This window comes from Lichenostomus cassidix, chromosome 1 (assembly GCF_008360975.1).
Source record: "Lichenostomus cassidix isolate B80296 chromosome 1, HeHo_3.0, whole genome shotgun sequence".
NCBI classification, from domain to species: Eukaryota; Metazoa; Chordata; class Aves; order Passeriformes; family Meliphagidae; genus Lichenostomus; species Lichenostomus cassidix.
In genome coordinates, this window is record NC_139479.1 from 18,027,298 (window position 1) to 18,043,746 (window position 16,449).

At 41.7% G+C, this 16,449-nt stretch overlaps 1 protein-coding gene across 2 annotated transcripts in view; it reads right to left on the bottom strand.

Moving 5' to 3' along the window:
• FRMPD4 (FERM and PDZ domain containing 4) overlaps nucleotides 1–16,449 on the bottom strand; it is a 298,010-nt gene that overhangs the window by 27,535 nt on the left and 254,026 nt on the right. For both annotated transcript variants that reach the window (XM_085052131.1, XM_085052137.1), the window contains one exon: nucleotides 4,240–4,285. In XM_085052131.1, coding sequence (XP_084908257.1) covers nucleotides 4,240–4,285 — 46 coding nt within the window. The remainder of the gene's footprint in view (nucleotides 1–4,239; nucleotides 4,286–16,449) is intronic.

Here is a 16,449-nt window from a genome sequence, read left to right on the forward strand (position 1 = left end):
GTATTTCTGCCAAGAATGGGAAAGAAATTCAGTCTTTATTTAAAAGCTCTTATTTCCCTTTATCTGGTTTCTACTTCATCATTTCAGTTTTATTGGCAAAATAGTAAAAGGAAACATGGAGGAGGCAAAATTAAAGAAATGGGGAAAAGACATGTGCATGATAATTTTTGAAGACACAAACTGTTTCCAAACTGTAAGACAAACCGTATTTGTCAGAGGATCCCCTGCACAGCAGACCAGGACAGTACACAGCTGGAATGCAGCAACACCTGGTGTTGCAAGGCTGAAAGAGAAGCCAACAGGCTCAGGCACTGCTGACAGCAATGTTGTGGCAGTCTGAGGGCCAGCATGGACCAGATGTTCGAGGTGACTCAGGAGTACCCAGGTGACTTTGCAGTATAAACTGTGGGACCTTGCACAGCTTCAGGGCCAAAATTTGGCTGCACACACTGGCATCACCCCAACTGCTCCACATCCCTACAGACACCCTTGTTTCCACCGCAGAAAAACCTGCAGTTGGAATTGGTAAGGGAAGGATGCCATGAATCAGTAAGACCCTGGTCTGGACAGGTAGAGAGGTACAGTAATACTGCACAGACACCTGCCAGATGCAACAGTGCTGCAGCCAAGGACCTCCCAGCCAGCTCATTCCACTAAGCATCCCAACTTTGGGGTAAAAATGGGTCAATTAAAGCTTGCACCTACATGTATACATCAGTCACATCTTCTAACTGCTCTGTGCACATTCTTGGGAAGACAATCTGGATGCCTACAGGAGCTTAAACAACCATCACCCCCAATAACACAAGTTCTTCGTCTGCTGAGGTAGAGCTGGGGGACTGATAGACATACCTGAGTGGGGCAATACAAATTCATATATAAAGTGGGCACATCAGTCTAAACGGCTGACAGAAAAGTGTTTCAGTGCCATCCTTAGTTCAGTGACATCTAGAAGTAGTTCAGTTATTGATTAGATTTTGGTGCTACATAATGAGAGGTGCAGATTCTGCCTTGTCAGGCCTCACACAGAGCTTGAACAAATAGCTGTGAATGACAGGTTTATAGAATCATAGAACTGAAGGGACCTCAAAGATCATCTGGTTCCAACCCCTCTGGCATGGACAAGGACATCTTACCACTAGACCAGCTTGCTCAGACCTTCTGTCCAGCCTGGCCTTGACCACTTCCAGGGATGGGGCATCTGCAGCTTCTCTGGGCAACCTGTTCCAGCATCTTACCACCTTCACAGTAAAGAATTTCTTCCATATACCTAGTCTAAATCTACTCTCATTTCAAAGCCATTGCCCCTTGTTCTGTCACTACATGGCTTGTAAATCATCTCTCTCCAAGTTTTTTGTAGGCTCCCTTCAGGTCCTGGAAGGCTGCAATTACGTCACCCTGAAGCCTTCTTTTCTCCAGGCTGAACAAACCAAATTCTCTCAGCCTTTCCCCATAGGAGAGGTGCTCCATCCCTCTAATCACCTTGGTGGCCTCCTCTGGACTTGCTCTAACAGGTCCATGTCTTTCCTGTGCTGGGATCCCAAAGCTGAATGCAGTACTCCAGGTGGGGTCTCATGAGAGTGGAGTAGAAGGGCAGAATCACCCCCCTCATACTGCTGGTCACACTGCTTTTGATGCAGTGCAGGACACGTTTGGCTTTCTGGGTTGCAAGTGCACATTACTGGCTCATGTCCTCACCTCATGTCAGCCTGTCACCCATCAGTACCCCCAAGGCCTTCTGTGCAGAGCTGCTCTGAATCTGGTCATCTCCCAGCCTGTATTGATGTCAGGGATTGCCTTGACATGAGCCCATTTCTTGAGCCTCTCCAAGTCCCTCAGGTGTGTCAACCATCCCACTGGGCCTGGTGTCACTTACAAATATGCTGAGGATGTGCTTTATCCCTTTGTCTATGTCACTGATGAAGATGTTGAGTAGCACTGGTCCCATTAGAGACCCCTGAGGGACAGAACTTGTCACTGATGTCCAGCAGGACTCTCAGATGTTGACCACAACCCTCTGGATGTGAGCATCCAACAAATTCTTCATACACCTAACAGTGCACCCAACAGGTCCATCTCTCTCCAATTTAGAGAGAAGGATGTTGTGAAGGACTGTGTTACAGGCTTTACAGAAGCCCTGATAAAAGACATCTGTAGCCCTTCCTTGTCCACTGATGCAGCCACTCCATCATAGAAAACCACTATGTTTTCGGGCAGGACTTGCCCTTGGTAAAGAGACCAGGTCATGATTTTCCTTCTTTTCCAGGTCAAAGGCTGGAGAAGGACTGTACCTGTGCTGTAAGGCTTCCATTGAACATGGAGTGCACAGTTTTATTAGGATTTCAGCTTCCCTTGCATTCAGTACACACAGGCTTGCTCTCAGACCAGCAGCATAATGGTAACAGGTCACAGCACCTCACAGACTGTGCTGTCCGCTTTCAAGGACTACACATAGCTGCACTGAAGCATGTGCCTTTTCTTCACCTGACATTTACAGACAAGAATTAAGTCTGTCCATGCATGAAACCTGCATTAAAAAAGAAAAGTGGGTGGGGATTTCTTTTCCCCCATATTATGTATATTCACTGTGATAAAAACCACTGTCTGTAAAACAGAAAGATTTAAAGGAAGTTAGGTTTTTTTATTTACTCAGACAAAGCCTGAATTTTCATTTCATGTGGCTGACCTGATCCCAGATCACCTTCCTACAGTTGTCTTGCTGCAAGGTGGTAGCCCTTGCCTGGTTTTGCTGTGGAATGTGTGCTTTTCCCCCACAAATTAGCTGCAGTCAGACTGGCTTCTAGAAAAGGTGCAGGACAAGTAAAACTGCATGACCACCTCAAAACTAGCCAGAAAGACTAAAGGATAGTACAAAGGCATGCAGCACAGGCCGAGTTGCATTTGCAAGATGTTCATTTTGGCAGCTTTATCAGATGAACTTGTTTCCACATCTTTGTGTCAAATCCACATCATCTCTTATTCTTGGGTGAAAAGGATATAATTATCCCTTGTTAATGAAAACTGCTGTGTGTCAGGCTAGACAACAAGGAGCCAAATGGACCTGCTGAATCTGAATTACTCCTGGGGCATGGCTGAGGCCCCCCAGGAGCCCACAATGTACATATGGCTGTGCAAGGACAGATGAGCTTCCTGCCCTGGCTTGGCTTCTCCTTTTTTCATGGGAGATGGGTTCGAGCTGAGAGGTCATGAACAACTCCCACAAACCACAGAGTGAGTTGCAAAGACACGTTGAATCAACCACCCCTAAAGTGGGCTGCAGCTTCTCCCAGTCCCTTCAAGGTAACCTCATGTGATTGCCTGTCTGTCCCTGCTCTCCCCTCACCTCCACAAGCTAGAGATGCAGACAGAGAATCTGTAAGCATATGTAAGAATCCTAGGTTACAATACAGGTGTATTTAGTATTCTATTACCACCAGCTGTGGGCCATTAGCTGTTATCTCCTGCTGTGACTCACCCCTGATAACAGACAATGAGCCATCAAGGACCATCTGCATGACTCATGGAATTATCTCATCCTATTGTGAGATGCTCCACCCAGGAGGGAGGAGCCAAGCATTCCCACCTGGATATAACCTGGCCTTGGAACTGCCCAAGTCAGCCCTGTCTACTGGATTCCCAGAGGATGAGAGCTACCACTGGACCTTCAAGAGGAGACCAGATCTTCACAGGATCACTGCTTCACTGAGCTACTTCATTTAGACTGCTACAACCACCCTAACAGGGCGCCAGGTTGTATCTGACTTGGTCAGTGCATTTTCTTGAATTATTTCACTTATTTTTAATTTTTCCTATTAAATTTTAATACTGACTTGTGATCTCCCCCTGGTTTGTTTTCAAACTAATACAGTAAGGTAAGCTTTACCTTACATAAGGTACAGCTGGTTTGCTACAGCAGCATAACTCTGTGGGACCAAGGCAGAATCAAGAAAAACCCAGGAGCTACAACAAATCAGAAACTGAAGCAGAACTTAGCATTCTGTTCTATCACTCTTCCTGGTGTGAGTTTAAAGACACTGTTATTTTTTAACTTACTAATTTAGCCTTTGAGTACAGGACACAGAACTGCTATTTTAAACATCACCTTTAATAGACACAGCCCTTATTGCACTTATTTCTTTTTATTGCACACATAAGGTAGGGACACAAACAGAATATAGGCAGAAAAAGAAGCTGCTATGTTGCTAGGAAACTAATTCAGAAAATACTGACAATACTTACAGGGTAAGGTTGAACAACAGTAAGGAGGATCGATTCTTTGCAGCTTCTATAAAAAGAAAAAAAGTAAAATCAAGTAGAGATTCATGCTTTTACTCACTGCAGATAACCAGTTTTTCTTTTTAATGGAGAAAACTGCAGTAATATGGCAAAATGTTTATTACAATGATATAGTAGAGCAGCACAGAGATTAATAATATGCCAAAATAACAACCGATTGGAAAAAACTTATTTCTTATTATCTAACAAATTGAATTTGCCTAACTTTGCAGTTTATGCTATAAACTTTTTGCTTCATCAGAGATACCTGCATTCTGCAATAATGGTTGTCTCCAGCAAGAATTAAACAACCTTTGATCAATACTACAAGTTCAGCATCTGTAGTCTACTGGCTGCATTTACCTGCTTTACAAATACAGGTCACTTCTTATACCATCTAGTTCTTGCACACTTCAAGCCAAATCTATTTGAAGGCAGCAGTGTTTTTTTTCAAAACAAAAATAAGGACAAAATTTAGCCCCCATTTCTTCTCTAGCTCACCTTTTTAAATGGGTGGAAAAAGACTAATATGTGGTGAATATCCCCATTAGAATTCTTAAATTTTTGTAAGATTGCCAAAGAAAGGCTTTTCTTTCAATGTAAATAGCTCTTCTTTAGGATGAAACTAGTAAACGTAAAACATGTGAACAGCTCTAAAAATTCTCCTAAGATAAAGAGAAGAAACTATTAGGAACATTGATGTGATCAAGTGGTCTAGACAAATGATACATATATTTTGACTCCTAGTGGGTAGGTGAGTGTGGTGGATAACTAGGGAAAAGTGAAGGTAAAGTGGTAGAAGGAAGAAAAGCCAATAATCATCAGTATGTCTTGTATTACCTATTGATCAGATGGTTGCAGTGGGTGGTATTAGCAAAGGAAAGGTCAGTTGCCATTTCGTTGAGATGGAATTTAATTTCTTTGGGTTTTACTACTTTCAAACACAAACCTTTTACTTATGTGACTTACTGCCTGGCTAGATTGACATGCAACTGATTTTGCATGCCTTACCTGTTCAGCAAAACTACCGTAAAAAATCATACTGTATTGGTGTTATACAGTGTCACCTCATATATTCATACTTCTGATATGCAACTTAAAAAGACAAAAAAATGGAGTAGATACTGAAGGCCTAGTCAGAAAACTGGTCTGGAAAGCAGCCTGTACTCGACAAAGTCAACACAACACTGAACACCAATAGGGATAACAAATTCTACTTTTGTCAAAGCCATCAGTCATGTAAGGGGCAGTCTGATACAATACCACTTAACTAAAGAAAAATGAGTTAGTGCTTCAAGTTTTACTTCTCTTATTAGATATATGCATCATTACCACATTTTTGGGAATCTACAAATGCATGTTAAGAAATGTAATTTATTGCAAGTATCTCACAGCAGCTCCATGCTATCCACACCTATCCAGTCGTGACTGCTGTATTAACCTAGGCACAAAGTAGACAGAAAGGCTCACAGTTGTTAGCTGGGGATAAACTGCAGCCCTGAGATAACTGCATCATGCTCAACTGACCTTTTCAATTACTTTCAACCCACTACTTTAGGTTTCTCATGCCATGTATGATTACCACCATCACTGCCTCCTGCAGTGCAGCCATGTTAGAGAGTTGTCTTTAAAAATGAAAATCAGCTTCTTCTGAAAATGTTTTTCAGCTCTTCATTATTCTTGGATTAAACCTGTCCAGGTGTCAGGCTAGGCATGATTCATCCTAGATTAGCAAGTGTTTGTTTTTTTTTTAATCAAAAGGTCAATTTCGTGGACAAGACTTTCTTACAGGATAAACACTTGCATTGGAAGGATGCTAGACTCTGCACCATACATTCAACATTTGAAGCTATAACAAGGCTCTTTGGAGTACCTGAATACAAGAATGCTACACATTCAAAAAGTTGGTGTCAAACGTACAGATCTCCCCCATCATTAAACATTTCCTATAAAACTCGTACTACATACAAAACACAGCACAGTTACAAAAGAAAGAATTATTTAATCAGCAGAATTTTGATCTGCAGTACTCAGTCACGACTCCACCACTTGCTATAAAACTTTCTCAACTAATGATGACAAAACTCCACAGGACAGCTCATCTTTTTTACTTCCAGTATTGGTTAGCATATCCTATAAATCTGTATGATAAATCTTGCTCAGCAGTGGAGGCTCAATTTTACCATGTATTGTATATGTCACAAGAATGGTAAAACAATGGAATCACTGACAGCGTGATCTGCGCATTTTGTAGCTTAAATGTATGTGGACATGCATGCAAAAGCATGTGCACATGTGACAGTAGAACATACAGACAGTGAAGTTTACAGAAACAAAGTACATCACCACACTTAAATGTGTGCTACTTCTTTTAAACAACACCTGAAACATAGGGGCAAAGGCTAAAAAAATCCAACTGCAGTCTTAGTTTCACTCTGAAATGTCTTTCCTCATCTAAAATATGACTAAAAGAAGAGAGAAAAACATATATTACAGTTAATTTATTACCTTTCATACTCATTAACAACTACCTAATTATTTCTGTGCTCTTTTAGAGTCACTCAAGACCAAACATCTGCAATACCAGCTTAGAAAACAAGCTGCTGATTTTTGAATGCTCTGCCATCTGACTGGCTAACACCAACATCACAACAAAATATTATCATGTCTCTTTCATTTCCTGGCACTAGAATCAAATAGTGATAACAAGGCTAAAATCTGAAAACTCTGATGGGAATCTGTGATTCATCTCTCCGTCCTTCTCCGTGTCCTGTGTGGTGATTACACTTGTCCATTCTCACTACTCCTCACAGCTACTTAGGCTGTAACGGGGAGAATATAGATTGTTTGAGAATCAGATTATGTATATTATAAAGGTTAAAGTTGCATTACTAAGTACCAGGCATCTCGAGCTACATGAGGCGTTAACATTCAGCTACAATGCCAGCTTCTGTGAACTTGAGGCTGGAAATCACTGCCTCTCTTCTGCTTCTTGCTAGCTGGAAGACAGGAAGGGCAAGGGCAGATGAGGGATGTGGGGGAATCCCAGTAGCTGAGCCAAAAAAATAGTGGGCTTGTTATTTATATGCATCCTACAGCAAATATAGCATCTAAGTAGAAAAAGTATTATATTGCTCTTAAGAAGGAAGAATGAGGAATTATTGTTTATGCTAATTTTAGAGCTTTTGGCAATTTTACATACTAGAGGAGTACTTGGTTTCTTTCCCACTGAAGATGAACAAATTAAGAATTAATTAAAGCCATAATAAATAACATTATTTTCAGGGAATGCAATTCAGAATAATCTAGCCATAACTTAGCTGTTTCATTCACAATGAACATTAAATTCTGAAACTCTTGTTTTGAAATGCTTTTTCTCTGCTATTTTAAAATCATGTTTCAATTTGGGTCTCACTATTGATGAGAAAGGTCTGAATTCCACAATTGTGGTGTTTGATGCAATGATCTGCAGTATGTTTCACACCACATTTTTGAAGTAAGGAAATGGAAATCAATGGGTCAAAAGCTAACTAAAAAACATAACAGGTTACCTCAAATGCCCTATTCAAAGCTAAGGAAAATGGAAATTATCTTCAAGTTCTAGCATCCCGGCTAGTCAAAAATCATTCAGTGGTTAGATGTCTTTCAATATTATGAATATTAGCACACTATTAATGAGCCAAGAGTTTGCAAAGTCACTCTACTGTAGTACATTTTTGATTATTTCATAGAATGAATCACAGAATCAGAGAAAGGTTTGGGTTGGAAGGGACCTTAAAATACTCTAGTTCCAACTAAGGACCATTTTTATTTGAGCTGCAGATATACTTTTACATGAAACCTGTTTCACAGTATTTATCCTCACCTAGGGAAGCTACAAATTTCACTTCCCCAGGCTTTAACATGAGCAACAGTTCCTGTGGAAGAGTTTTACCCAGAGATCCAGGAAGATTTATTTCCAGGGCTAGAGACATCTTCTGGAAGGACCTTGGTGGGACAGAGTAGACCCAGTTTAAGGCAGTGTCCTCATTCTCAGCTGTTATCACACAGCACACACACACAGTGAGCCTTGAGGTCCTGCAGTCCCACCAGCCTGCCTGAGTTGATGTGAGGAAACTTGATAAGCTCCCAAACTCAGTATTCATGGACACCCATGAAACAGTGCAGAGGAATCCAGGGAGAGAGGCTTTAAGAAGGGCATGCCTTTTCCCAGGGCTGTTTTTGTCACAGGAGAAGCAGCACTGTGCAAATATGAACACAAAAGCTAAAAGCCCTTTGCACTGGACAATTCCTCCAGCAAGAGCCATGGCATGTGGGGCTCTTCCCTTTCCATTTCCAAAGGCAACCCTCAGCACACAAACTACAGGCAATGGTTCCATGACTCTAATTGACAAGTACAACAGATTATACCAGGCTGGAAGCTGTCCTACTGTGGGCAGATCCCTTTTGGTCTCTTAACTACATCGACCCTTAGATTATCACTGTTTTAGCAGCAGGTGAAGCATCAGACCTGTCCAAGCCTAGGAAGAGGATGTTTTCCAGAAATTTTTTTTAGGGGAACACAGAAGATTATAGAGAGGTTCCCAATACCTGGAAGCAACAGCTGCTGGAGGAGTGGTAATGTGATTTCAGTCACTGCCTGTGCAGCTGATCTCTGGGAATTCTCTCTGAAGATCCCATACACAGCGAGAGATGGGCATTCCTTCCATCACACCATGCAGGCAAGGCAGAGTATACCACACACAGCATTACATCCCCAGCTCCATCTCAGAAGACAGTTACAGGAATGTAACAGGCAAGAAGCATAGCAAGAGGCTCATGAAATAAGGTACATCACCACAGAGGTGAGGTCTGGGGTCCTAGTATAGAGAGGAAAGGTAACATTGCATGGTATATAGTTAGAGAAGATGGGGGCATGAGGCCAAGGTGCCAAGCTTGTGTTCAGACACATGAAGAACAACTTAAGAGACGAGCATCAGCTTGGACACTGTTTTCTGGGGATGACAAAGCACAGAAAACAAAGATCATGGTGTTCAGGTCTTATTTTTGGAGATCAGGATGGTGCACTGGAATCCCTGGTATCAGAAGGCAGAGGCCTCACAATCACACTTGGAAAGCTGGGGCTGCTCTGTCTACTGGTAATAATGAGATTACCTGTCCTTAAGCCTTGCTGTCAATGCAGTGAAATACTCTTGACATCCAAGCAACTTTAACTTGTGAACTTCTGAACCCTACAGTTTAATTTGCATAGCCTGCTGCTTCACAAAGCCATTAAAATTTAAGTCTGCCATCAAATATGTGAGGGCTTGCAACAGCAGAAGCAATTTGCTCAAGAACTTGGGAATTTTGCAAGATTCCTGTTTGAATGTCTGAGCCCTAAAAACTGTGTAAGTAATGGATGCTTGAAACAACCACTGTCACATAAAGTATAAAACACATAAGGAAGGGATTATTGCAACGCTTCAGGATCAGACAGCAGCAGAAACACAGCTGGTGAAAAGATGCTCTGATTCAAACATAAATAACTTCAATAATAGCTTACTGAAAATTACTGTCAAAGCAAATTGTGTTTTGTATAAATGCTCTTTATTTTAAAGGCCTGGCATGGTGTGAAAGTCAATCTTGAAAATTGTCACAGTCTGCCGCCGGCACTAATTGGAACCCTTGTTGGCAATCTCCGTAAGGGGTCAAGGAGTGAATGTGTCTGCAGGCTGAATTACGCTCACATCATCCAAGAGAAGTGGTCCCTTCAGAACAGGGCTGTGGCACACTGGTGGGCTTTCATACAGGAGATGCCATCTCAGATACCTCTGCAATAAAGGCTTTGAGAATAAAAAAAGCTTCCTGCTCTTTAAGGCTGTTGTTCTGTCAAGCTTTCACATGTACCAAATTCACAGTTCCCTCCTGTATTAGCACTGTGGCAAGGTAAGCCCTATCAAGCTGTTCTTGAATTTCATTGCTGTATGATGACCTATATTTATCTCTTGTCAAAATCAACCCTCCTCTCCACAAATACTCAAAGTTTTTCAGTTGCTTATATTCTCAACTTTAGGGCTCTTACCTTTCTGAGTTAGCAAAATGTGGTCAGACAGTAAATATCTGTGTGTGCTGCACAAGAATGCCTTGGCAAGGCTACCTGAATACCAACATCAGCATTACACTGCTAACTGCTGAGCAATGTTACCTGCTCCTTGCTACACTGGCCTTCAATTAATTCTTGAGTGCACCTCAGTATCAACGACATGCAGAAAACTTAACAATGACTGAGGTGCCCTCCTTAGACAATAATTTTCCTACTTACACAGATTTATGATGGTCTCTGTCAACCCCTGAGAGCACTTGGGGTTAAACTTCAAGAACAGAGAACATATTAGGAGCTACCAACACTGCAGTTGTCTGATCCAACAGAAGCAGTATTTGCTCATTTTGGTCAGTGTATAAAAGCAACCAAGAGCCAGATGAGGATGTGTGTGTATCTGATGGACTGAGACTTTCACCAAGACCAGCTGTTGGCATGCCACTGTCACACCATCACCACATCAATTACTTCACGCTGCATGAAGATGCTGTACAGCCAAGGAGAAAAATGTAGTGCTTATTCCCCTATTAATTAATTGTTCAGCTGTCCTCTTCTAATTAGAATTTCAACACATTAGTTTTAAAGGATCAAAGGCAGACAAAATGGGATAATATTGGTCTCTCAGGTCACTCATCCAGGCCAACGTTCCAGTGATAGTTTTTCTATCATTAACTGCCAAAGTCTCAAGAGCTCTGAGAAAAAGTTAATTTTCAAAGTGTAATGAACAAAATGTAATATGAGCCATCCCCAAGATGTCTATTGCTGACACATCTTCAGAAAAAGTGCTATGGAGCTTTAATACCATACTAGCAAAGTAAAATATTTACAGAAGAGGTTGATCTCACCATGGAAAGGTCAGTTGTATTCTCCCGAAAATTTCTCGTCTTTATTTGTCAGACTGCTGTTTCCATCAGACTGCAATGACTTTTAAATGGCATTTCTGTGGGCATTTGGTGCAAGCCCATTCAGTTTCTAAGTGAGCTAAGTGCAGTTCTGTTCTCCCATTCTGCAGCTATCCATGCACGGATCCAGCAGACAAACAACAGCTACCAACTGCCCATAATGCTCAGGTGTGTTAAACACATGGAGTCAATTTGGGATCACTCATGCTTTGCACATTCTTTTTGAGGATGCAGAATTTGCACATTCTTATTGAGGATGTCCAGGAACTTGGACTGTAACAAAACACCAAGGTTGCAGAACAAAATGCACCATATGGTAAATTCTAACCATTCCACAAAATCCAACCCAATGCTGACATGACAGATTATGCTTTGAAACAGTGGCATGAAAGAATTCTCTGAGGCAGCCACCAGAGACCTAGCAATGGTTATGAAATACATTCCAATTACTTTGTCATTTCTTATGTTCAACCTTCAAACATGGAGCCATCACTACACGCTATACTAGCATACGTGTGCATACAAAGATTAATTTAAAAATGCTAAACGTAATTACAACACCCTTCTGTTTTCTAAAATAACTTCTAAATTTTTGTAAATACATATAGATAGTCAAACTGAATTCAGAGTTCACTTGGGAGAGAGAAAGAAGAGAAATACAACATCTTGAATACTTCTCTGTACTGGTCTCTCATGTTCCTCTACATTATCTGAATTAGATTAAAGAAGCTTTCTTATGCTCTACTGAATTTCCAGCACTTGTTTAGACACCTTGACGCAGTCACACAGTCTCTTGAATTTTTATTTCAATAGTGGAAATAGACAAAACAGTGAAGGTTAAAGACTGAAGAATATTATGAGGCAACTTTTCAAACCCTGGAAATCAGTGTCATTCTATTCACTTATCTCAGTGTAACATAGAGATTAACAATATGATCTAGCAACTGAAAAGGATGCTAGCAACTGAAAGATCTAGCAACTGAAAAGGATGCATTCACAAAATGAAGCCTTGTTGGTTTCCTCTTCTTTCTTTCAAAGAGATGCTATGTAAATTTTCATTTAGAAAAGAAATTCTGTCTTCTAATGGTTTATCTTTAATATCTGTTTTTGCTGACACTACGTTAGGAAGCAACAATCATCACTTCGCTCAATAATTTTTTTCTCTAGTCTGGATGCAGCAGGTATTTCATGCACCATGAGAAGGGAAAGTTTTGAGTTAATTTCCGCTGGGCTACTTCTCTTCATTTTAAGTGGTAAAGCAGCATAAATTTAGCCCAGAAGTCAACAAAAACTTCATGGCACATCTAATGGCTATTTTTGCAGAAATGTAACTCTGTACCCAGGTTAAAACTGCACTGATGATTGAACAAGCAATATGCAGCTCTGCTATCACAAACCATAAATCCAAGGCTGGATTGGAGAGTGACTGCTTATGGATCTGAAGGGAAGTCTGCTTGGTGTGATGGTCACAGCATCTTCTGGCAGCAGGAAAAACAACACTGCTGTCTTCCACAATGAAACCCTGCCTCTAGCAGAACTCTTGTTTGCCTGCCCAGTCATGACAAAACTTAGCCAATTGATATACTGATACTAATATAATACAAATATTGCTTCACTAGCACTTCTACTCTCCCTAAAGTTTCTCCCCTACTCTGATTTTTGTCACAGGTGGATGTACTTTGAACAGAGATCTACCATACATGCTGACATAGAATTTTGTATAGTTTTGTATAGTATATCCTAGATACTGTGGCAATTAAGAGATCAATAAAAACAATTATTCAATAAAATGCATTATCAAATGTCAAGTACCCTAAATAAATAATTACAGTAATGAATTAAAATAAACACTAGTATAACTTGTTGTTCCTTGCTGAGAAACAAGGAAATAATGTACTCTAAAATTATACTTCAAACTGGAAATAAGAAACTAAAAGAAAAGATAGTTGAAGGTTTCAGAAACTGTAGAGCAGCAATGCCAGTATCTGTACACTTGCAAAAGAGATTTATGGGAGTTACATCTTAAAGAGGACGAAAGATCACTAAAGATGTGAAAATCTTACAGATATTTTTACTATGTGACAAATTAACCATAATCTTTTATGATCAGAGCTTCATTTTCATTTGTACTGAGGCGTTAGAAACCATTACAGCTGCTATTCATAATCCGTGCGGCACTGGCATTTTCATTTTCACATTTGGGCATTGTGTATGTAGTAATGAAAGGTCAGGCATTTGCACACATCCTTCATTACTGTAGCTATTAAATTTTTTCTTTTCCTTAATGCTTTTCAAAAAGCTGAACATGTGATAAATTTTGCTGATTAAATGTTAAATGCTTTAGGATCATCTTGTTTTAGAGAGTTATCTGAGTTTTTATTAATAATGCATAACATTCACTTAGGGCTGTTTTGTGTCGGAAGTCCTTCACAGCATTATCTTCACTCTAAGTAATTCAGCCAACAAAGAAAAAGAAATTAAGAAGGGGAAGATGCATTTGGAAATGAGATAAAGCTCTTGAATTCTGAAGAATATTGTATTTTCAAGCACTATATTATATACTGTTCTCAGTTCAATATTATTGGCTTTGTCATTGTTTCTTAAAAAAAACCACATTCATTCAAAGAATGATAGTATTTTTCTTTCAGATAGAAGAACACTATTACTTTTGCTTTTCTGTCTTATCTGCTTTTTTGTGACCAAGCTATCTGATCCAATCTAAGAGCATCTCTATCCTTTGTTATGGAACACAATACTAGCATTATGTTTTACGTAATTACAGATTGCTGGAAATGGTTTTCAGAAATAAATGTTCAAAAAAACCAAGGTTCATTCAATTCCTCATTAAGAAAAGTTTCAGCAGTCAGTGTCTTGAGCTTTGTGGGTTTATTATTGGCATTACTATAATTATCATTGTATCTGCAAGGTTAGACAATTGATGGACACTGAGCTGCAGAGACTAATACAGAATGATTTTTGCTTACTGCATCTGGAATAGAAAATTGATTGGTCAGATGCCAAAGACATATCCATGTGCCACTGGAACAGTGTAAGTGATGACAAATGTGATTTTATAATGATTTGGATGAGCAGCCAAAGAGGCTACTTTTCTCAAGCTCCCATGCACACAGCACAGTAACTCAGATAGCAGTCCCAAAGGGCAAACTCTTTGGCTATATTTGTATCCTCACACATTAATTGATTGATTTAAGAAGTAGACTGATAGGAGAAGAAATTGAGACAGAACTTCTGCCAGACAATTAGCCACTTGCTCTTGTTAAATTGTATTAGTTATTAAAATGTCCTGCCATGAATACATACCATATATCCAGAATGTTTCAAATTCAAAGGTTCATCCCCTTTTTAAAAAAATTTATTTAAAGGAAAAATTTATTTACTGTGCTAAAAGCAGTAAGATATGACTTTAAAAATCTATTCTCTTTAAAGCTCTGCCCAACCTTTCAAAATCATATTATTAATTGTCATTTAATACATCTAAATATTTATGCTGATTAACCTAAAAATACATTTATGCTGCTATACACTTTATTTACTTTCTCTTTTTGGTATCACTAGAACTACTCTTTTTTTTTTTTACATTTTCCTTGGGACAAAGAATTAGTATGAGTCTCACTGGAAAGTTACAAAGCAAATGTATGCTTCTCATAAATGTGGTCCTTAAGATAAAACTTAAATTACACTTAAGCAGAAATTCTTCCTTGATAAATGCAAATATATTGTAAATTATAGGGGGAGAATGAATGTTTGAAAAGGGGAGAAGAAAATTACCCTGCAGACCCAAACCAAGCCTAAAATGCCGAATGGCTGCAGAAAATGAAGACATAATTGCAGTGCAGCCAGGACACAGCGATGTGAGCTCTAGTCTAGATGGGTAACACCAGCAGTACAAATACGATGCCAGTCTCTCCAGTATCACTTCTAGAAACGCCCACGCTCGCCGAGCCAAGGCGATGTTTCGGTATCCGCCGCAGGCAGATGAAGGTTCGCCTGGGGACACGATTGGCACACGTGTGTGTCCCGGCCGGCCCCAGCCCACCGCCTGAGCAGCGCCGCCGCGCTCTGCGCCGCAGCAAAAATTGGGGGGGGAAAAAAAAAAAGGTGAAAATTAACCAGTTTATTCCTTCCAGTCCTCTCCTGCTCCTCAGGGGCTGCGAGTAACAGGACTGAAGGGAAGGACAGTAAAACATCTCTCTGCTCTTCAGGAAAAGAGTGAGGGGGAGGAAGGAAGCTGTTCGTGGGCGAGGTGAATGCATAACTCACCACGTAGCTGCAGCCAGAAGGTGGTAGGAGGGAAGATGCACACTGGTATAGCGGAAAGAAGAAGGGATTGACTTGATGGGACTTGCTAAATTAGTTTTATAGGTATTCGGTAAATAATTTATTTGATATACTTGTATTGTTCAGCGAGCCTGCCGGCCCCTATAGCTCGCCAGAAGCGCTCGGCTGCCCCGCAGGCGCGGAGGTACAGCCGGCAGGACTGCCCGAGCACGGCGGGCTGCGAGCGGCGGAGCTGGGGACAGAGCAGCTCTGGCCCGGCACAGCCCTATCCCGGCACAGCCCCGGCCCGGCACAGCCCCATCCCGGCACAGCTCTGCCCCGGCACAGCCCTATCCCGGCACAGCCCTATCCCGGCACAGCCCTATCCCGGCACAGCCCTATCCCGGCACAGCTCTGGCCCGGCACAGCCCTATCCCGGCACAGCTCTGGCCCGGCACAGCCCTGGTCCGGCACAGCCCTGGTCCGGCACAGCCCCATCCCGGCACAGCCCTATCCCGGCACAGCCCTATCCCGGCACAGCTCTGGCCCGGCACAGCCCTGGTCCGGCACAGCCCTATCCCGGCACAGCCCTATCCCGGCACAGCCCTATCCCGGCACAGCCCCGGCCCGGCACAGCTCTGCCCGGCACAGCTCTGTCCGGCACAGCTCTGCCCCGGCACAGCCCTATCCCGGCACAGCCCCATCCCGGCACAGCCCCATCCCGGCACAGCCCCAGCCCGGCACAGCCCTATCCCGGCACAGCCCCATCCCGGCACAGCCCTATCCCGGCACAGCCCTATCCCGGCACAGCTCTGGCCCGGCACAGCCCTATCCCGGCACAGCTCTGGCCCGGCACAGCCCTGGTCCGGCACAGCCCTGGTCCGGCACAGCCCCATCCCGGCACAGCCCTATCCC